The following is a 23,238-nucleotide window of genomic DNA, read 5'->3' as shown; positions in this document are numbered from 1 at the left end:
CAACTAACCTTATGGCAAGCTCTGTGCTCGAACAATGTACCGCCAATGGCAAGGTGCTGGAAGTTCCCACCATTACTATTGCGGCTGCCGAGACCATGTTTCCCCAAGGTGCTGTGAGATCTCACCTTGGCATTCAGATCACCCATCACAATCACAATGTCACATTTACAAAGCCTCCGCTGAACCGCGTTTAATTGCTATTCAGAAGAATTCTTCTCCACTATATACAACACTATATACAGCTTCACAATATGCTCCTTAGCTTGGACCGGAATCTTGCAGTTAGAAGTCTGTTAGAAACCGGCCCCCAGGTCAAGAGACCGCGTCCTGCAGTAAAAGTTAGAAGCACAGCAGGGCTGTGTCAAAGAATCAAACCTGAACCTCCTACAAACGTTTCAAAATAAAGGGCTTAGAAGCATAGTAGACGCACCCTGGTTCATTTATAACGATGGACCTGAAAGTACAGTTGGTTAGTAAAGTCCTCAAAGAGCAAGGAATTAAGCATAGCCACCGACTGTTCTCAAAATACAAAGTTCGAAAATTTATTGATATCTCTAATGCAATGAGATGACTAAAAAGAGTAAAGCCACATGACCTGCTAACATAAAGGATGCCTGATAATATAAACTACTGAGGGACAGCCACTTCCTCAGCGAAGCCAGCCAAAATGCTGCAGTGACAGACCACTATTATTAGCTCGTGCCGGTGGAATCAATCGAAAATTGATTACCGCGGGAAGATAAAAGTAAGTTAGATCATGCCTCGATTTAGGAAACAAGCATTTCCCAAGAATGTTTCCTATACTTCAATTTCGAATCTTTTGTAACAGTGTCCACCAGACAATACGATGTATCGAAAAGGTGCAGGTATTGTGGAGAAAAGGGCAATCTTATCAAAGATTAGACTGTAGATTCCCGATGCATGTTATGCAAGAGAAAAGAGGTCGTGGTCAACCAGCATGTTAGAGGTGATGTCAGGTGTCCGGCAGAGGGGAGTAGAAAGGCTAAATGAGATTGATACAAATCAAGGAGTTTCAAGGTGTGCTCTCACAAAACATTGGAGACTCAAATGTGGGCGTGGCGATAATCTGTGAACATTACCGAAATTATGGTAATGCTACATAGTAAAACATTTGTCTAGCAACGTTGCGATAGAGGCATGTAGAAGGCAAACCATGCAGGAAACAATGGCATTCTGTGGAGCTGGCTTTGTAGGAATCAACGGCGTCCATGTTCCCCTTAGTATCAGGGTAATAATCACGGGCAAGCGTAATGCTGCCCAACTTGCCTCCTACAAGGTACTGTAATCCTGTCGATACACTACGATCTTGGATGAAATGCTCTGACACTCTTCAAAGCTCTGATCCAATTGAATTGTCGCGCCAAAGATTATTATTATAAATACGAAAAATGACGCCCAATGGACAACATTTAATGATTGACGAGTACAACTTAGAAAATGTAGACAACTTTATATATAATTTTTAAGTGTACAAATGGGGAAAAATGAAAGTCGCTTGACGAAATAAAATGACGAATTAAGCTGAGTGAAGACCGGTGGGAAAACCGTGAGAGCGCTGAGAAGATTCTGTTGAAGAAGACAGCGCATCACTGCTCGGAGTTTAAAGTTGGAGGACACGAATGATAGATCAAGATGGTTGGAGAAAGAGCATCCTGAAGGCTAAGGCCCGAAATGAGCTGTAAGGCCTCGACGACTTCATCCAGAAACGCGAAACGGTCTTTATGTATATACCTACCATAGTTCGAACTTTAGACTCGGATGCAGTAAAGCAGATATGTTTGTGTGGCAAACAATCAAACACATGAAAATGGATGGTGGTTGTTTAACGCCCCGCACGTTTATCAAAAAAAAATTCGGAAAAATGTTTGTTCGTGAGGAAACTAAAGATTTCAAAAAGTAAGGAAAGTATTGGATACCTCCTGTACAGATTATCCATCTGTTCGTCTATCCGTCTGTTCTTCACTCTGTCTGGCTGTATATCAATCGCATCCAATTTACCCCGAAATGACTAAACCTATTGGCACGCAATTTGGTGAGAATGTGTAATTTGTGAAACCTTTACATGCATCAAGCACATATGAAAAGCAGATGCATATTTTTTCCTTGCATCCAGCTTCCGGTTGCCCAACCTGATTGATTTTAGGATAGCTCTACTCTTTCTGGTTATCCATAGTTAACCCGGATGATCATTTTGGCCACCTGTTACTTCAATTTTCAAAGGAAAGTCTTTTGATAGAAGATTTTTTTTAAAAATTGGTTGAGTGTGGATGATTGAATAATCATTGTTCATGTCTTAGAGAAGATTTCATCAATTCGGTTCTAATTATTGTGACACTACAACCCTGCGACTGTATTTTGCATCGCAGACGGTAATCAGACCACTGATAGAACCAAGACCTATCTACGTTGAGATTACCTTGTCTTCGAGCGAGTAGGCTTTACTAAAGGGTAAGGGATAATCCAGAACACCAGGAAGAGAAATATCGAAATCTTCGTAGTAACATACCTTAAAAAGGCATATGCAACCTTGAGGCTAATACGGGCCCATGCAACGCTGCTTACGCAAAAATTACGCAAAGTGACGTGGCTGCAACTTTTGCGCAAAACAAAAGAAGAAAAGATAACCTCGGTCAAGACGTCTTCTCGATCCTTGGGGATACCGAAGAGAAACTATGAAAGATATGTGAACGTATTGGATAAAACGAATGAGCCCTCATTTTGGCAGCTAACACCAGGTCCAAGTAGTTCACAGGGGCAGTTAAATACCATGGGTAATATGATGGAGAGAGTAATATGCAAAAGACCATATTCAGCTAGCGCGTGGTCTAACAGAGAGGGGCAGAATTCTATTATTCTAGTATCATTGGGATACCAATAGTCGAGGTAGTCGCAGGATCAAATGTCAGGACTTCTAAATTGAACAACGAAGATTGGATGAATGAAACCTTGGCTAAAATGGGCACCCTTGGTTACTTAGCTCAGTTAATGAAGGGGTTTCCCTGATAAGAGACAGACAACGGGCCGAAAGAATACTTTGTGTCAAGAAGTACTCCCGGAGGCTTCATATTGAAAGCCTGGAGCAGAACATCACACCGAGGATTTCCAGCTTTATGGAAATCAAATTATTCATATCATCAAATCATGGTTACAAATGGTTAAACTCGAGCTGGCAAAATGAAAGGCGAGGGCTGACCTTATTACTAATTTCAGAAAGAATAATATTGTCAAAATTCGGGATGGTAACCATGAAATCGTTACAAAAGCAATCATTAAAAATCTGGACATCTGGAATCTGGACCCCTAGGATCTTCTAGCAAGGCACACTATATCTATCAGGGAAGGAGGTGGAACTCAGCCGAGTTGACTGGAGACTTCCGAAAAGCCCCTAAGAAGAAATTGCGCAGCAGTTGGGAGCAACGTTGGGATGTTTCCGGAAACTGCTATTGAGCTCATATGCTGAACGCGTATATTGAGATGTGAACCATGCGCAAAAACATATTTTAGAAACTCCTGAGCTACCATCTGAATAGTAGGTTAAGAAAATCCCCTTGTTTTGTATGTTAGAGAAACGAACACGATAGTTTATGATAGGATATTACTGAACAGGTTTTGAAGCAATTTTAAAAAACAAACTAATTGTTTAAAAATCTGCTATTTTAAGGGTGAATTTCCTGCATTACCACATACCACAATCATAATCGAATATTATGACATAAATTCATTTTTAGAAAATGTATAAATACGTAATGCAGAAATAAACTCACACTAAATTTATTTCAGTCACATACTTGACTTTGAATTGCTTTCTTTTCGTAATATAGTATGCATATTGGTACACTCAACGTATTAAAACATCACCTCTGCTGCCACATGTGTGCACATACTTCCCGTAAGAAAAGCTATATTTATACTTTTTCGCATAAATTTTCCAATAAATAAACATAGCACAAAGTTTTTTTTTAGACGCTTATTGACGGATGTTGTCAAAGCAGTTTACACATTGACGGTTTCGTATTTAACTAATTACTCTCGCAATTTCTCAAAATGTTCTACGATTCGTATGTCGAACAAATTGGATGTATTAAAAGTTAACGATCAAGCCAGGAGTAAACTTTTATAGATTGAATAAAGGAGCATATGAGGTTGCTATTTTTGGATAAGCATTCTATTTTGAAACGACTTCTAGTCTAAAAATGTCTCCCAATTTTCACACTTTGCTTTCACACATTAAAATATTTCAGAATGCTTCAGTAAGGACGGTAAAGTTGAATTTTCATCCCCTCATGGTGGTCTTTGTATAATGTAAAATTGGAAATAAGGAAACAATGTAGAAGTAGGGCAATAACGTGACCAGTGCCATGTTGACGTGGCCTGTAATAGGAACATAATGAGCTCCACATGCTTTGTACATTGCCGCATTGCAACCAGATGTGTCATGGCATGTATTGTCTTTGCACATATTCAACATATGGAAGAAGAGGAAATCCTTTTGTAGACTCAACATACATAGAGACCAAAAAGGACTTACGTATCCCTATGTTTAATTGGTGTAAGTTTTGATGACCTGAAAGCCCGAAACTCGTACGAGAATGAAAACAGCAAAGCAATATTGAAAATGAATTTAAAAAATGGGGGCCGATTTGTTTTACAAAAGATACCAAGGCGACAAAACAAAATTTCACTCAACACCGAGAACCTTACCAAAGAGTGAGCGCCGTATGGGATAAATCGGGGCGAAAATTATTGACATATCAAACATTTTCACATTCTAGCATATTTCGTATCATGGCAATTAAATTTGACTAACATAGGCTATCATCATCAACTGCACGTCAGGTGGAGTCTCACCTCACGGCTACGACCTTTGGCAATTTCCGGTGTCGGCCACGTCCTGAAAGGATATTATAAGACCAGGCTGGCTGCGGAAACGTAGAGATGGATCGATGAACTTAGACAGATGTGAGCTCTCTTAATGGCTGCGAGTGGAAGTCTGAATCTTTCTCAACGGGAGAAAAAAGCAAATGATGGTTAAGACTCCAAAAACAGAAAATTTGCATTTCCATTAAGACGACAGTCCTTAACGAACAAGTTGAAGCAGGTCTATTCTGCCAGTCTTCCTGGTCGGGCTAAATCGGGGCCAATTGCTGAAGTTAACAAGTTACTCATGATAAGCACCTGGCAGAAAACAGCCTCTAGGCAAGCAATGCCCCCGGGTAAACCGCCTCCGAGCAAAACGCCTCTTAGCAAACAGTCTTCAGGCAAATTAGCTCCGGGCAATGCACAATCCCGGGTTGTACCGAAGGTAAACGGTAAGGATCGTTGAGGTCATTAACGGTTGTGGGCAGCAAAGTAGGCTCGGTCCATTCCATTGCGAACAAATTCGAAAAAAAATCATCTTAACTGTATGGACTGCATCTTAGCAAGGCATTAAATTCCCTTTGAGCCGGTAAGTACTTAACATAAAATGTTACGGTTAAACTTTGACGATGAAGGCAACGAACGATTGGCTCAAACAGACTAGGCCAGAAGATGGTATCTAGCTTGCCATCGTTCAAAAAATACTACAACTTGGTGTCTAGAATAACCTCAACACCTCCATTTGGATGCTACCAGGCAACAAAGCAGGGTATAGAGCCGACAGACCGGGAACTTTCCTTACTATCGGCGTTCCTGAACCCGATAGTATGAACGTCCAGAAACAAACAGACTGCCGGCTCTATTTTGGACGTAGGACCGTCGCGTTACAAGTTTCGGCTCCAAAGGCCAGTGAAGGTAACGTGGAGCCCGCGGCATCTTCATCTGAAGGGCAGATGAGGTGACATATTTCTCAAAAAAATTTACAACATTGCAAACCGGTACTGCACTAATCAGTAGTCGGGATATCCAACAATATCACGCTCTCGGATCACAAGCGCATTGATTTCATAATGGGAGTAAATCCACCTCCAGCCACTTCATTTCGGTATCCGTGGAAGATAGATTGGACGGCGCGCAAAATAGAACTAAGCACCCGAGTTTCGATCCCTGGAATTCAGAAAACCACCCAGATGGCAGCATGAGAGAAGCCTTACAAGAGAGCTGTTCACTCAATACGCTAAAGAAGGGTGAAACACATTGGTGGAATTAGCAGTTGGCAAAAGAGAGAAAAACGACAAAAGTAATCCTGTTGGACTCTAAATTCTGACTGAGCGTTTGGCTGGAGTCGGTACAAAAAGGTTCAGAAAGCTCTAAAGAAGAGCATAAGTTCGTCTAAACGATTATCGTGGAGACACTTCTTCAAAGAGTTTAACTCTCTTGAAAGGATCTCAAAGTTAAAGTGGATCCTTGTCAAAGAACATATCCAGCAACTGGATTATCTATTTACAAAGCAGCACACAAAGGTACACATAAAGCGATGAAGAAATTGCAGACCATTTTCTGAAATGCACTTCCCAGATTGCATAAAAAAACTCAGCTCAGGACAGAAAGTTGTATATAGTTCTCAACCGAGGGACTGGACTCTAGCATGCAAAGTAATATCACTAAATATTGCTAACTGCATGAAGTTGCTAGCGCAGATTCAAAGGTCTCGGTTGCCTAAGTATTACTGAATCAGTTAATACTACACCGCCCGTGACACTTAGCTTAACTTAAATCTACCCCCAATTCATTTGGAAGTGATACGGAGAGCAGCTTACAACGCATATAGGGACGCGTGGAAAGGCAACGATGGCAAACAACTGGTAGCTCTAATTCCCACCGATAATATGGTTTCGACATTTGTTTTAAAAAGGTCTACACCATCGAAATTCTGGTGGTTTGACCAATGTGAGGAAGAGTAGAAGATTTCCCTTCATTTCATATCCAGCCGGGCATGCTAACATCTCAGGAGAAGATACCTCGGGAAGGTTTCCTTCACCGAACAATTTGCGCATTCTCTCATCCTAGAGAATGTTCTCTGATTTGTAAAAGCCTGTGAATACTACAACACCACTAATGTAAACCAACTAAAGATTGCGAAGAAGAATACATCCGTCTTGAGTACAGTAATTGGAGGGGTACTTGCATAATTACTGATGCTGTAAACATATTAGCTAAAAGTATTCTGGAACGCATCAAAGAATACCTCAAAAGCTTTATCGATAGAGAGTAGGATGGTTTCACCTCTGGATCCTCCTTCAGATCGTTTTGGACGAGTGTAGGGAATTTAGATTACCGCTCCACCTGGTTTTCGCCGATTTCGACAAAGCTTTCAACACCATCAAAAGAGAGTGCACCCGAAATGCTCTATGCAGGAAGGAGGATCCAGAGAAACTATCATGAGAGCAACATATGACGATGGTAATTGTCACGGGGTGAAATCCCAGAGGAATTGGAAATCGGAAGCGAAGTCCACTGGGGTTGCACCTTGTCACCAATACTGTACCCTCTCATTATCAGTGACATTTTTCATGCTGCTTTATCTGAAGGACGTGCAGAGCTTCAATGAATCCAGGCATCTTTTAATACCGCGACTACGCTTATTATCTCTGCTTGCTCTCTTACCGAGCTAGCCTTGAAAAAAAAAAAAAACAGAGCAAATTCCAATATTTCGGGAACCACTTGTTCCCTTCGTCAGTGCTAACAAGTCCAAGAACGAAATATCGGTATTTTTCGAAACCAATAAATAACACTAACGAATAGAAAAAGATTATAGAGGTATCACGTTGCTGAGTACTATCTATAAGATATTCTCTGCTATATTGCTAGGCCGGATAGCCCCATACGCCCAGAACATCATTGGCCCATACCAAAGAGGCTTCACTTCAGGCAAATCAGCAACACATCAGATTTTCTCTCTGCGGCAAGCGATGGAAAAACTTTTGGAATATGGACCATTTGCACCATTTATAAAGCCTCCTATGATAGCATAGCCAGGGTAAAACTGTACACGGCCATGAGAGAATTCGGTATCCCGACGAAATTAATAAGACTGACTAGGCTGACCCTGACCAATGTGCGAGGCCAGATTAAAGCAGCAGCACTCTCAAGACCATTCGACATCAACAACGGTCTAAGACAAGGGGATGCCCTATCACGCGTCCTCTTTAACCTGGCCCTTGAGAAAGTGATCCGTGATGCTGAGGTAAATTCAAGAGGTACGATCCTCTTCAAGTCCACCCAACTACTGGCCTATGCTGACGATATCGACATCATGGGAAGAACCACCCGAGACGTACAAACTACGTTCATCCAGATCGAGCAGGCGGCGATAGGCGCGAGATCTTGGGCTGCACATCAATGAAGGTAAGACAAAATATATGGTGGCAACGTCAGCACCGAAAACCAACCAACCAACAACATCAAACCGCACTGGTCAAACGGGAAGAATAAAGATAGATAGTACAACTAAGACCGTTGACAATTTCTCCTATCTAGGGTCGAAAATCACAACCGACAACAGTTACGATGATGAGATCCGCACACGGTTGTTGTCAGCCAACAGAGCCTATTTCAGCTTACAAAAACGGTTCCGCTCGAAACTTCTCACCATAGGATCAAAGCTCTTACTGTACAAGACTTTGCCAGTCCTCATGTATTGCTCGGAAACTTGGGTTCGAAAAGGTGATTGCAGCGATCGCTAAGAAACTTAAGCAGGAAGAAGTTAGCCGGAAAAATGAATGCGAGAGAAATACGCGTGTTAGCAGGAGCGCAGACTAAATTCCGATCCAGCCCCGTGACGTAATACCACATGGGAGTCCCGCAGGGAAAGTGGACGGAGAAGGAGGTGGTTTTAGTGTGGCAGGAGCGGTAGCTTTTGATGCTTTCCACCTTCCATCGTTACAAAATGCTGGGAATTCAACATCGATATTCATAAAATATTCATGGGCTTCAAGCGGAGATATGACAGGATTGACCAAAATGGAGCAATATTTGACTTGGGAATTTCAGTAAAACTGGTAGGTCTGACCAGAATGACAATGTCCCACACAACGGCGCAGGTGAGAGTCAATAATAGTAGATGCAATTGAGACAAACGTCAGATTAAAATAAGGAGATGGGCTGGCACCTCTACGTTTCAATCTGGCACTCGAGTATGTTATACGAAAGTTGTCTGTGGATACAAAAGACAGGCTGGTCTATAAGTCTTGCCAAATCGTCGCATATGGGGACGATATAAGTATCATGGCGCGATCTTTCACGTCAGCAAAGAAAAGAGAAACAAGTCGGGAAACTGAAAGCTGGTATTTCTTATATAAAGACATTTAAGTGAGACATTTTCCACATTAGTAAGTACCACGGAATATATGCACAAATTATGTGAGAGCATCCACTTTCGGGTGATCTTGACATTCATAGTCTTGAATTTGCAAAGAAACGATAAATTTGACCTTTCGTAACTTTGCCAGTAATACCGCGATTTCACCAAGGTAGGATCATCATCATCATCAAGGGCGCAACAACCGGTATCCGGTCTAGGCCTGCCTTAATAAGGAACTCCAGACATCCCGGTTTTGCGCCGAGGTCCACCAATTCGATATCCCTAAAAGCTGTCTGGCGTTCTGACCTACGCCATCGCTCCATCTTAGGCAAGGTCTTGTGGCGCGGCAGGATTCGCAGCATTCGAAATTTATTTCGAATGTTGCGAGTGCAAGCGAATAGATGGCGCGGATCTATCCACTTTGCGTAGCACGCCAAGGGAGTGGAAGATCTCAGAAAAGTGTGCGATGAGTAGTTTTGTTTTAGGCGAAAAATGTGACTGATATAAAAATGTTCACGTAAATAAGATTATTAAGTTGAACTTGAAAAGATTAGAAAGTTTAGATAATATTAAAGAATTTATTGCTTGAATTGTTAATGAATTTTCCTCATAATCTCTAGTGCGGAGTAATGGAATAGATAGTCTGTTGTATTATCAAGTGAAGTAGCAAAATTGAAGGATTACTTAATTGGTGACCCCGGAACTCGCACCAACAGCATCAACAACTACGACCCCTGCTTCCACAACTTCCCAACAGCGCAACCACCAGTTCAACTACCTCAAGTTCATCTAGCACTTCGACCACCTCAACTTCAACAACGCCAATTCCAAGTACCCCAACAACCCCAACGACGCCTCCTAGTCCCAGCACAACAACCACGGTCAAGCCTCCTCCGAATTGCCGCCACTTCGATGGACCCTCGTTCATCGGAGGAATCGTCCTTACCATTGGCCTGCTAGCCATCTCCTTCGTGGCCTACAAATTCTACAAGGCTCGAAATGAACGCAACTACCATACGCTTTAAGAACTTCCAAGGACTGAGAAATCCTTCCAAAACATCAGTAGACCGTACGGCAAGCGATTTTCACGCGTTCGCATCTACAGTTGAGTGTGGAGTGCCGTGGTAAACATCCCGAGTCGGAGCAGAGGCAAGAAAGAAAAACGCGAGAAAACCTTCTCTACACAGTGTACTGCGCGACACACGTCGGACCCTCACCAGAAGTGGATTTTCACGCGACTTCCCGTACGCACGCCCTCCTGCACAACACCTTTCACGCACCGGACTAGTCATCATTGCCGCAACAATCAACAACGGCAACAAACGGACCTCCCCAGCACCGCCAACGCCGCAGCTACAGCCGACAAACAACGAGGAGTTATTCTTAAGTGAAATTATTGTTCATTTATATATAATATTTATTTATTTATTCAGTTAAAAAAATAGTAATAAAAAAATTGAAATCGCTGCAAGAGACGGCGTGCAGGTGTTTAGCATCGCGAGTCCTCCATTCTCATTGGTGGTGTTTTTGGTCTGCGCTGGATAGCGTCCGCTTCGTTTTTTTCTCGTTTCGTGCGTGCATTTGTGGGTGCGGCCTGCCGTGTCGGTGTAAAGTTCACCGCGTTTCAGAATAAACTCACCGCGTTTGCATTTCAATCTCGTACTTTTCGTGAAACAAGATGTCTTTTGACAATAGGGACGCGGCGGGCCCATCGAACCCGCAAGTGACCGCCCTCGCCGTACGCGTTCCTCCGTTTTGGCGGCGGAACCCCGAACTGTGGTTCGTGCATCTGGAAGCACAGTTCCAAATGTCCGGCATCACATCGGACGCGACCCGCTTCAACTACGCGGTGGTCGGCCTGGACGAAGAGTCCATACTTCTGGTGTCCGACGTGGTGAAGTCGACATCGTATGTGCAGCTCAAGAGTGAGTTGATCAGGCGCCTGTCGGCAAGCGAGTCGGCAAAATTAGACCACTTGCTGGCAGGTTTAACCTTAGGTGATCGAACTCCCAGCCAATTGCTTCGTGAAATGAGGCAATTGGGTGGGAGTAAGATCGGCGAAGACCTGATCAAGTCGCTCTGGCTGCGTCGGCTCCCGGAGGGCACCCAGGCGATCCTCGCTTGCGTCTCCGGTTCCTTGGAGGAACTGGCAGCGACGGCCGACCAGGTCCAGGAGGTGTACGTACGCCCAACCTTGGCGGCCGTTCAACCACCGTCAGATGAGGTGGGTGAATTGAGGCGCGAGATTGCTGCGTTAACAGCCAGCATGGCCGAGATGCGGGCGACGTTGGACGCTCAGCGTTCGGGCGCCAGATCGCGAGCACGCTCGCGGTCTGCCATCCGAAAAGGGCGATCAGGTAGCAGGTCGTCAAGACGGTCCACGGACCCAGGGATTTGCTGGTACCACCGCAGATTCGGGGATAAAGCGACAAGATGTACGCTACCGTGTAGATTCTCTCCTACCGCAAAAAACTAGGTCCGCGGGGGGTCTTGGCGGCGGCCACCCGGAACGCAGCGCCACGTCGCCTAACTATTTTCGACCCTCTCAGCAGGCGCAACTACCTCGTCGACACGGGTGCGGAGGTTTCGGTTCTTCCCGTACCCCAGCATCATCAACTTTTCCCTCAACCGCTCAAACTTGCGGCAGCAAATTCCTCCCGCATAAACACGTACGGGTATAGGCAAGTGGACGTGAGTCTTGGCTTGCGTAGGACGTTTTCGTGGCGTTTCATCCTGGCGGATGTCAGCTTCCCCATACTAGGCGCAGACTTCCTGTGTCACTATGGATTGCTGGTGGACTTGCAAAACAAGTCTCTTATAGATTCCACGACCAAACTTAATTCGTCGGGACATATGGTATCTCACCCAGGCAATAATCTTTCCGTTCTTTTAGAAGACATTACCGACTCTCGTGTTCGGGCACTTCTCCAAAAGTTCAGCCAGATTACTACCAACTGTAGTCTCTCCAAACCAGTGAAGCACAATGTGCAGCACCACATTATCACTACTGGTTCCCCGATCTTCTCGAAGGTGCGTCCTCTACCATCTCAGAAACTGGCAATTGCACGGAAAGAGTTTGAACAACTCGTTCAACAGGGTATCTGCAGGCCCTCAAACAGCTGTTGGTCTTCCCCGCTGCATATGGTCCCTAAGCCAAACGGCGAATGGCGCCCATGTGGGGATTACAGAAGACTAAATGCACAGACTGTTCCTGACCGATATCCAATTCCACTCATCCATGACTTTGCGCATCACCTCGCGAATTGCCGCATCTTTTCGACCTTGGACTTAACCAAGGCTTATCACCAAATTCCAGTAGCTCCTGAAGACATTCCAAAGACGGCAATATGCACACCCTTTGGACTCTTCGAGTTCACCCGAATGACTTTCGGATTGTGCAATGCGGCGCAAACCTTTCAAAGGTTCATTCACTCAGTCCTGCGAAACCTCGAATTCTGTTTCGTATATTTGGATGATGTTTTGGTCGCTTCTACCACTGAGTCTGAGCACTTAGCCCATCTCGAGTGCATTTTTCAACGTCTCCTTGAGGCCGGTTTAGTCCTAAACGTTGAGAAATGCAAATTCCTTCAACAACAGGTGAGATTCCTCGGCCATTTCATTTCCCCTGAAGGAATACAGCCCGACCCAGACAAGGTGCAAGCGATAACAAGCTTCCCGCGTCCAAAGACAGTGAGGGAGTTGAGGAGGTTCTTGGGCATGCTGAACTTCTACCGTCGTTTCCTGCCCAAGGCCGCCCATCTCCAGTCCATTTTGAACGCGTACTTGTCTGGCCCCAAAACTAAGGACACACGAGAGATCGTGTGGTCTGAAGAGGCTATCTGCGCGTTTGACAAATCTCGTCAACAACTGGCTGACGCTACGCTCTTGGCATTCCCTCTGCAAGATGCTCCCCTAGCCGTTTTTGTTGATGCCTCTGACAACGCAGTAGGTGCTGCCCTTCACCAAAAGGTGGACCAAGTTTGGCAGCCGTTGAGCTTCTTCTCGAAGCAGTTGAATCCCGCTCAAAGGAACTACAGCACCTACGATCGCGAACTGCTCGCCGCATACCTGTCCATCAAATACTTCCGTTTCTCCCTAGAAGGCAGGCCGTTCACAGTGTTCACGGACCATAAGCCTCTCACGTTCGCTTTGAAACAGAAGCCCGACAAAGCGTCCCCTCGTCAGCTTCGACACCTGAGCTTCATAAGCCAGTTTACGTCGGACATCCAGCACGTGTCCGGGAAGGACAACATTGTTGCTGACGCTTTGTCTCGTGTCTCCGAAGTTAACATCCCCGCCTCACTCGATTTCTCGGCTATTGCCAAGGCGCAAGTGGATGACGCAGCACTTCAGAGCCTCAAGTCCAACCCCAAATACAAATTTCGGGAGTTGCCCATCTTCGGCTCAAACCTCTCGCTCTGCTGCGAAGACTCGGAAAAGGGACCTCGGCCATACATTCCGGCCACATTTCGCAAGGAAGTGTTCCACGCAGTTCACGACTTGGCGCACCCCGGCATCAGGACAACAAACCGGTTAGTCACCGGAAAATACTTCTGGCCCTCCATGAACAAGGATATTAATTCCTGGGCCAGAGAGTGCATCGCATGCCAAAAATGTAAAGTCTCCAGGCATGTTAGGAAAGAAGTGGGCTCATTCCCCCGCACTACCAAGCGTTTCCACACCATACACCTCGACATTATAGGGCCTTTGCGAGACTCGCATGGTTATAAGTATTGCCTCACAATCATCGACAGGTTCACGCGGTGGCCTGAGGCAATACCTCTGAAAGACATCACGGCGCAATCATGTGCTGAAGCCCTCTGTCGAGAGTGGATACCTCGCTTTGGCGTCCCTGCAGTGGTCATCACTGACCAGGGAATGCAATTTGAGTCCACCCTTTTCTCCGAGTTAGGCAAACTCCTTGGTTTTAAACGCCAGCGGACTACGGCATACCACCCACAATCCAATGGGATGTTGGAACGTTGGCACCGGACGCTGAAAGCCGCCATTATGGCACGCGACGACCCGTCCTGGACGCAAGTCTTGCCTCTCGTCCTACTCGGCCTTCGTACAACCCGCCGAGAGGAATTTGCTGCCAGCCCCGCGGAGCTGGTTTACGGGGAGAACCCAAGACTCCCAAGCGATCCGGTCTTCGACAAGAGATCGGGTCTCACGGAGTCGGGGTTGGTGCGTCTGCTGAGGGACAATCTCCGGCGCATCAAGGCGCCACCACCCACTCGACACTCGTCCATACCTGCTTGTTCGCCCAAGGAACTGGACACATGCACGCATGTGCTGATCAGAACGGATGCCGTCCGGAAGCCGCTGCAGCCTCCATATGAGGGCCCGTACCGCGTTCTCGAGCGGGGAGAACATTTCTTCCAGCTCGAGATCGGTGGTCACAAAAAGGCGGTCTCTTTGTCCAGGCTGAAACCCGCGTGCGCCCCGAAGCAACGTCGTGTCCGCTTTGTGGATTAGCGGCGAACGAAGTTCGGGGATCAGTCGCTGAAACCCCTAGGTTTCATCTGGGGGCGGAGTGATGTGGCGCGGCAGGATTCGCAGCATTCGAAATTTATTTCGAATGTTGCGAGTGCAAGCGAATAGATGGCGCGGATCTATCCACTTTGCGTAGCACGCCAAGGGAGTGGAAGATCTCAGAAAAGTGTGCGATGAGTAGTTTTGTTTTAGGCGAAAAATGTGACTGATATAAAAATGTTCACGTAAATAAGATTATTAAGTTGAACTTGAAAAGATTAGAAAGTTTAGATAATATTAAAGAATTTATTGCTTGAATTGTTAATGAATTTTCCTCATAATCTCTAGTGCGGAGTAATGGAATAGATAGTCTGTTGTATTATCAAGTGAAGTAGCAAAATTGAAGGATTACTTAAGTCTGCCTCGTCTTCTTTTTCTGCCATAGATATTGTCCTTATAGACTTTCCAGGCTCCAAATATACAAAACGATAATAAGACCTGTGCTATGCTACGATGGACTTCTGAAAAACTGGTCAATACCTTCGAGAAAAAAGTCCTGAGGAGTATAACCTGAGCTAAATGACGAGGACAAGAAATGGCGAATCAGATATAAACATGGGCTCTACCAAATATTTGACGACCCTGAAATCTCCAAATTAGTAAAACTTAGGAAATTGCGTCCAGCGTATAGATGACACTCGCATACCTAAAAGGGCATTCGAATGGAGAACAAAAGGAAGAGAACCATTAGGAAAACCCCGAAAGCGCTGTTTTTCATATTTGGAAGACGCCATCGATGGATGGTTGGAAAAAGGAAGGAAGGCTCGACAGCGACGATGTGTTGAAAAAAAAATTTACAGAGCAGAGAGTAGAAAAACTTTTCTCAAGTAGATGGTAAATAACATATTCTCTTTTTAAAGTAATAAAAATTTTCTCTCAATCGAATAAAATTTGAATCAATAAAAATTAACTTCAATAGTAGTTAAGCTACTTCATATTAGCAAAGGCAAAAAATTCTAGATGAAATGTTGGAACCAGAATTAAAAATCATTCGGCGGAATAAATACGCTAATAAGGTACCAACTTCAGATAGGGTAATATATATGTATAAAAACGGAGAGTATAAGTGGCACGTGTTGGAACCATGTCAGTCTCATGCAAATGCCTTTTACTCTGCCTTAATCTCCTCACGAGTGGTCAGATTCACTTCAACTAATTTAGAAGTTTATTGGCGTGTGCACAGTTGATATGAATAGCTCCAAATAAGTGGCATATTCACCTCAATATACCGTTTAGGAACAGCTCTCCCCTTTGAAGGTTGGCTGGATCATACCAACTTTCATGTCGATATACTTTACTCTATGGTGCTACTTTCTAATATTATTTTACAAATATTTATCTGGTAATTAAACATGGTTCTGGTGGATTTCTCTGAACCCGCTGGTTAAAAAAGGTAAAAACGAAAGGAGTTTATTTCCCAGAAGCAAGATGTTAACTTATTTTCCGATTGCTGCCTTCGAAGAAATGTAATTATGATTGGAGTCCAAAGAAAGATATCTGCCGGAGGAATCTACTTTAGCAAGTCTCAAGAAAGATTTTTTTCTTCATTTTTTTTTTCTGGAGGAAAAAAATGAATTGAGCTCAGCAATGTTCACAAAAATACATTTTCAGTTAAAAAATCTCATCTCTCACATCTCTCAATAACCTAAAAAAAAATTAAAAAAACCAAAAATTTCACCTTTTTGTAGATGTGAAAGAAAAATTGCCGTTTTTTAAAAAAAAAAGTACTTTGGCTGGACAAAAAACAAGTCGGGAAACCGGAAGCTAGACGCTTCAGGTATGAAAGGCTTTGTGTATTTCTTTTATAAAGAGATTTGAGTGGGCGTTTTTCCCATTAGTATTATGTGAAAATATCCACTTTCAAGTGATAATGTCATTCAAAGTCTTAAATTTGCACAGAAGTGACAGCTTTGCATAACTTTGTCAGTAATAGTGCGATTTGCTGTAGCCTACATTGCTGCAAAATTTCGTTATTCTAGGATGAACTTAAGGGAGGTTTTCCTGCCAATTACTAAAAATTATGGTAATGTACTATTATTAACTTTATTTGAACAGATATCGGTATGGAAGATATTTCGGAGCCTAGGCACCATATAGTGGCAGACTCCTGATTTTTTTAGATTTTTCGGTTGTGTAGTTTTTGAGAATGGGTCCGTTAAAGAAATGATCACTTTCAACCCCCCGCACTCCCCACCTTTTCGACAAATGTCAAAACGGCTTCGAAAAACACTAACCAAGACCTTTCATTTGATACCCTACATGACTATATTTGATGAAAAAAAAATTACACCACCCTTTTACCTTAAATTCAACGTAAAAGGATGCAATTCACTGTATGCGTGTTCGTTCACAGTTCCCGCCTTTCTACCAAATTTAGTGCCAAACGCTTTAACCATCTCCGAGAAAAATGCGTGTGACGAACAGACAGACAAACAGTAAACTGATTTTAATAAAGTTTCGTTTTGCACAAAATCTTGAAAATGGTAGAAAAATGTTTTCCAACGGTTTATTTAGTTTATATAGTTTATAGTACTAAAGAGAACAAGTGAAAAATGGTCCATTAGTTTTTTTCAATTATGCCCGCCAAATTACAGAAATCAGAGAAATCAAAAGTCTAAAAAATATTGCGATTCTAATCGACAGCGCATCTCTCTATGTCAAACCATATTTAACCTTTTGTGTAAAACAAAACCTTATTAAAATCGATTGGCTGCCTGCCTGTCAGTCTGTCTGGGGGAAGCTACAGCTTCTAAGCACGTAAGCCGTGTTGGCTTATTGTACTCGCCACCCCCATTTCACGGAATATTCCGGATTCATTAACGTATCGCAGGATTTCCGTTAGTGGATGTGATACTACCCGTCGCAAATGGAGAATATCGACACCAAAGATCTGATGCCTGATTCGTCCATAGGCTGGGCACTCACATAGGAACTGCTCCGTGGATTCCGCCTCCTCATTATAGGAGGGACACGTATCATCTTGAATAATTTCTATTCTCAACATATGCCCAGATAGGGAATTATGGCCTGCCAGAATGCCCACAATACACCTGCAAGTCCTCCTGCTTTTCGACAGGATAAACTTTGCGGTACGCATGTTCGGTTCTGGCAGGAAAAGTTTGGTGTGTCCAGAAACATTTAGGCTCTACCACCTGTCATTGTGGGAAGCTTGTTCCCAGTTTTTGAAGACAGATTTACCCACTGCTACTGGTACTCCAATTGCTGGTTCCAGTGCTGGCATCGGGGAGATTGAGCCCTCTTTCGCTAAAACATCGGAGATTTCATTTCCCTCTATGCCATAGTAAACAGATACCCAGAGTAGTTCCAACGTTTTGAATCTAGAAATAGAGTTCAAACGGTTTCTGCATTCCTGAACGATTTTCGAGGTGATCAAAGGACTACTCAACGCCTTCAATTCTGCCTGGCTACCACTGCAGCTTGCAATGCGCCTGCCTTTCAATCGCTCGTCAGTCACCCAGTTTGCCGCCCTTAGGATCGCATAAACTTCGGCTTGACCATTGCATATTGTCCCAAAGGAGAAGCCTACTTCCCATTTTTATTCGACAGGTTGACTCGGGCTCCAGAACTCTGTTCTGCTTTTGAGCCATCGGTATAGAAGACTTCCGTATATCCCGCCACGCATTCCTCTGGGACTTCCCAGTTCTCTCTACGCTTCAGGGTAACTTCATATCTTCTACCAAACAGATGTATGGGGACACGAGAATCGGAAGGCATTGTAAGAACTGGATTCAGTACTCCCAGTAACTCTTCCAATGGTCTGTGCCTCCACATCCGTTGTTTCCCCATAGATCTAATCGAATTAGTCTATGAGCTGCTCTCATTGCAGTGCTTTGAATAAATATATCCAGGGGCTGCAAATTGAGTAGTGCATTCAGAGTTGCGCCGGATGTCGTGCTCATGGCACCAGTGATACCCAGACAAACAGTTCTTTGCAGTGCGTCTAATTTACGGTGAAAACCTTTTTGTCTCACCTTAACCCACCACACTACGGATACATAAGCGAACATCTGCCTGATGATAGTAACGTATATCCACATTACCACAGGAGGCCTGAGTTCCCACGTCGAAGCAAAGTTTCGTCTGCACAGCCCATAAGCTGTCAGAGCTCGATTCATTTTTACCTCTACATATTTGTTTCAAAGAAACTTTTTATCTAGAATGATTCCCAGATATTTCACTTCTTCAGAGTGTTGAAAGGTAATCTCAGGAAGGCAAAGGCCATCCAGTTTTCTCCTGTTGTGAATAATACCATTGTGGTTTTATTTAGATTAACTGAAAGACCATGTCAGCATACTCCACAGAAGTGGCGAAAGCACACCTCCTTGGGTGCAGCCTTCCGTTGCTTCTGCTGTTAGATAACAATCGACACTGGATCCACTTAATTAAAGCATCATCAACACCGTGCGCTCTGAAGGCATCACAAAGTTTTTGAAAAGGCGCACAGTCAAACGCCCGTTCGATGTCCACGAACAACCCCATGGCGTACTCACCATTCAAAGTCGCATCCTCTATCTTTGTAACCAACGAATGAAGAACAGACTCACAGGACTTTCCACGCTGGTAAGTATATTGGTTTTCATTAAGTGGGAGCGACCTAAGTGCGTTTCCACGAATGTGACACTCAACCAGTCTCTCCAAACCTTTCAGCAAGAATAAAGTCAAGCTGGTTTGTCTGCAGTTCTTTGGATTAGAATAGTCATCTTCCCCAAGCTTCAGTATGAAGACTACCTCAGCCTTTTGCCAAGATGAAGGGACGTAGCCCAGAGCAAGACATCCTCGAAAAATATTTTTTAAGGGTTGCTCTAAGTGCTCCATACCTAGTGCTTTGAAATGGTTAAGGACAGTATGGCAGCTCTCACCTTTTCATAGGTGACAACCGCTTTCGCAGTGTTGCAGTTCCCCTTGCAGCACTTGGGTGTGTAAGGAGTTGAAAGAACCGTCAACTCTCTCCCTACCATTTCTCTCACCCGTTCTCCCGAGTGGTGTAGTTCCAGAAGGGTCTGTACTGATTCCAGTCTGGAGATCGTGAAAGAACCCTTTTAAGGGATGGCCTTTAAGTCTCTCTTTCGTCTTACAGATCCTCACAGTACCCTCTAAAAGAGTCTCGTTTCGAACACCCTCGTTCTTATTACTTTTGCAAGCATAGTTCAGAAGGTGCCTGGTTGTTTTCCTGAGTTTTTGCAGTTCCCGGTTCCACCAAGAAAACGTTTCACCGCTTTAACCACGGGAAATAGAACAAGCCTCTTCATATCACTCTATAACTGTGCAGTTCAGAGTTTCCAATTCGTCTTTTAGTGCCAAAGGAGTCTGTAGTCCTCTAGGGAGAAACAGTTTATTGCCAAGAACTTCATTGAAATTTGTCTAATTCGTTTTCCTAGGGTTCGGTCTTTGTACTGTCGGCAATAGTCAGATTGAATTCTAGGTATTGGTGGTCTGACAGCGAGACCTCGTCTAGAACTCGCCAGTGTGTAATCAACTCTAACACTTTTGAGGTACAGATTATTAGATCAGTTACTTTGCTTCTTATCGGTCCCACGAACGTAGGGGCGCACACTACGTTTGCAGTCATGAGACCAGTTGAAGTGATGAAACCAAACAACTTCTCTCCTCTTGGATTGCATTTGCTACTGCCCCAACAAATAACAAAAACCTATTAAAAGTTCGAGACCACCTGATTCTGCATACACTACCAAATCACTTAGTTCTTACGTCGGTGGAGGATACAAAGAATCATAGGGTAAATAAGCGGAGGGGATTATGATGCTTTTCCTCTCGCCATTATTCTGATATTGTACGATGACCGTACCTAAATCCTGGGAACAGAACTGTTCAGCATGGTTGCCTCTAACCGTCTTGACATCAGGATATAAGCTCTCGGTCTTATGAATCTTTCATCCTAGAAGATCCTAGCCCCCTTTACTGATCCAATGCCATAGATTCTGTTAAATCGAACTCACGGTTCTTGTACCAGAAAAATGTAGAGGTAGTCCTGCAGCTTTGTCAGCCTCGCTGGTAACAGATAGGAGAAGGCTTTGGCATGCTGCAGGTTGATTTGACCAATCCTTATTTTTTTTCGACATAAACTTAGTTTACTGTGTTATGGAAAAAAGTTAGACGCGTATGCCGCGGTCTGCGTGGGACGGGGTTCCCCCCACATCATACCGCCAGACACTAGATTCCCTCGTGTTTGATTTCTCTGAGAAAAGTCGCACTTGGAGGTACCGCAGTTCCCATGTTTACATCCATGAAAAATCTCATCTCATCCCGCAGAGCATTCGTTTGTTTTCCACTTAGCACCTTGACTGGCTTGCGGTGTCCAGTTTGCATTGATTCGATCACTCGAACTGGCGTTAAGTCAGTTCCGTTCACGTCTCTGGTTTCCCTTTCTTCCGCGTGTTCCTTAGAAGGTGTAGGAGAAGGTACTAGGTAGGATTCACTCTGTAGTCCCTTCACCAATGCGAATCCCATACAGTGGTTCCACCACTGTATGCACTATCCTCCGCGCGCAGCTCCATTGTGGGAGAGCGCACCGAAGATGCTGCACAGGTAGAGAACAAACTACTGGTAATCATAGAAGGATCAGAATTAAAATCACGCTAGTTTCAAGTTCACCTTATGATATCATCTAAGTAATAAACAAAGAACAAGTTGCACAAACATACACATGCAGGTAGGAAAAGAAAACTAAAATTAAATCGAATATGTACGTATGTACGAGTATATCAGGAGGCATCGTTCCCCACTATCCTTGTTTATTTAGTTTTATAGCAGAGGAAAATCTAATCGGTGTCATTCTTTCAAAAACAAGATATTACAGATACATAGACGAATAGATACTTGTTGCCATTAATGCAACTACATTTTCCGATACCCCTAGATAAAACTAACAACTATCAGCGCATATATCCATGTAGCTGAACATGTAGGAAATCAATAACCATTACTGCTGTGTTTGTAAGATCCTTCTACATTTTTGAAGTGCGTTTCCTCCAAAGTGCTTCACTTTCTAGTTATATCCCGGGATGCTGAGGGTTCCATGTGAATTATTTTGTAGTTGTTCAGAAATGGAATGGGCTGCGACTATAATTACACTAATGAGCAGATAATATGATTCAGTAAGTTCTGTAATTGACTAGCTGGGCCTATGAGTACCACTGCACGCTTTTTCTTTGCAGGGATTCTGTCTCAACTTACCCCCACCAGGGACTACTATTCCATCATTTATCTGAAGTGAAAAGATGGGGTTTCAAATGCTAAGCAAACACACTTCCATTGCCTGTTTGAGCGCTTAATCGGACTGTTACCCATAGGTTCATTGGAATAACGTCCAATTAAACGACTTCTCAATCCTATCTAGCGCACCATATGTCTGCCGCTTTTCCACATATCACTTCGTTGCTTGCTTTACTTTTGTTGGCTAGTCTAATAGATGGGAATGGAAATGATGAATCGTTTGGAGCGCAGCATGTCAGTGTTTACAAACAAACTGATATGTGATACCACCCAGAGACAGGAACGCAACTCATTCATAGAGAGAGGGAGGTCAATTGCTGCATTGTCGGCAATTTGGCGGTCAAGTTCAGATACTACACATGAGTATTGCCGCCCACACAGATGTGCGCGGAAATTATCTAATTAAGATCCAGACTCTTCATCTGGAGTCGTAGGAGCAGATGTACACGCAATTACATATATTTCCACAAAACAGCCATTACTTTTAATTGGATGCTATTTGGAATCGCGATGTAAAATTCATCATTCTATGCACAAGTTGAGTAGCCAAAATGACCCAGGATCCAGATTAACAAAGGCTACTTCAGGCAGTTCAAACACGATGAATGGTAAAGTAAAACTCACTTGCACATATGATGACTAGGAATAATTTAAGGACGACGCGGCAATTTCCAAAAGTCATATTGTCCGAAGAACTACCTCGAGCACTACAATGCGGAGAAAAAGACGAGGGTCCACAAAAGGATGAGATTCGAGAAGCAGTAAGTTGACTCCTCGGCACTATTCCGTACACAATTTCTTCACACCACGTCACGATGTCACCGGCTCTTTAACTCACTTCGGACTGATCCTTGAATAAAAAGTGAAGACGACGAAACAAGTTGAGTGTTACTTTGTTGTTGCTATGGCCATTAAAGTCGTTGTTGTTCATGATGCTGATGCTGGCATAGTATGGCATCATAGCATCATGGCATCATGTTCAAAACAGTTCACATCAAAGCCACAGAGTACAGCAACCCCAAATACAAATAAATTGAGGTCCATGCGCACAGCATCTTTTCTTTCGATAGCATAGTTCAAACCAGGGTTGCTGTTGTCATATTATACAACCAACCCATAGAAGGAAATGGCCATTTGGGAGTAATAACTATTGAGTGCGATCCTTGAGAATTGTGAACAGGGGAATTCCTTCCTTATAACTATAGAAC

At 43.8% G+C, this 23,238-nt stretch overlaps 1 protein-coding gene across 2 annotated transcripts in view; it reads right to left on the bottom strand.

Annotated features, from left to right (window-relative positions):
• LOC119652900 (protein amalgam-like) overlaps positions 1 to 22,986 on the bottom strand; it is a 50,148-nt gene extending 27,162 nt beyond the window's left edge. The window contains exon 1 of one of the 2 annotated variants that reach the window (XM_038057273.1): positions 22,655 to 22,986. In XM_038057273.1, the coding sequence (XP_037913201.1) occupies positions 22,655 to 22,712 (58 nt within the window). In that variant the 5' untranslated portion in view covers positions 22,713 to 22,986. The remainder of the gene's footprint in view (positions 1 to 22,654) is intronic. The other variant, XM_038057274.1, reaches the window with a different exon arrangement.
• Positions 22,987 to 23,238: the final 252 nt, after the last annotated feature.

The sequence above is a fragment of the Hermetia illucens genome, chromosome 3, assembly GCF_905115235.1.
Source record: "Hermetia illucens chromosome 3, iHerIll2.2.curated.20191125, whole genome shotgun sequence".
Taxonomy (NCBI): Eukaryota; Metazoa; Arthropoda; class Insecta; order Diptera; family Stratiomyidae; genus Hermetia; species Hermetia illucens.
This window is presented reverse-complemented; position numbering and strand designations above follow the sequence as displayed.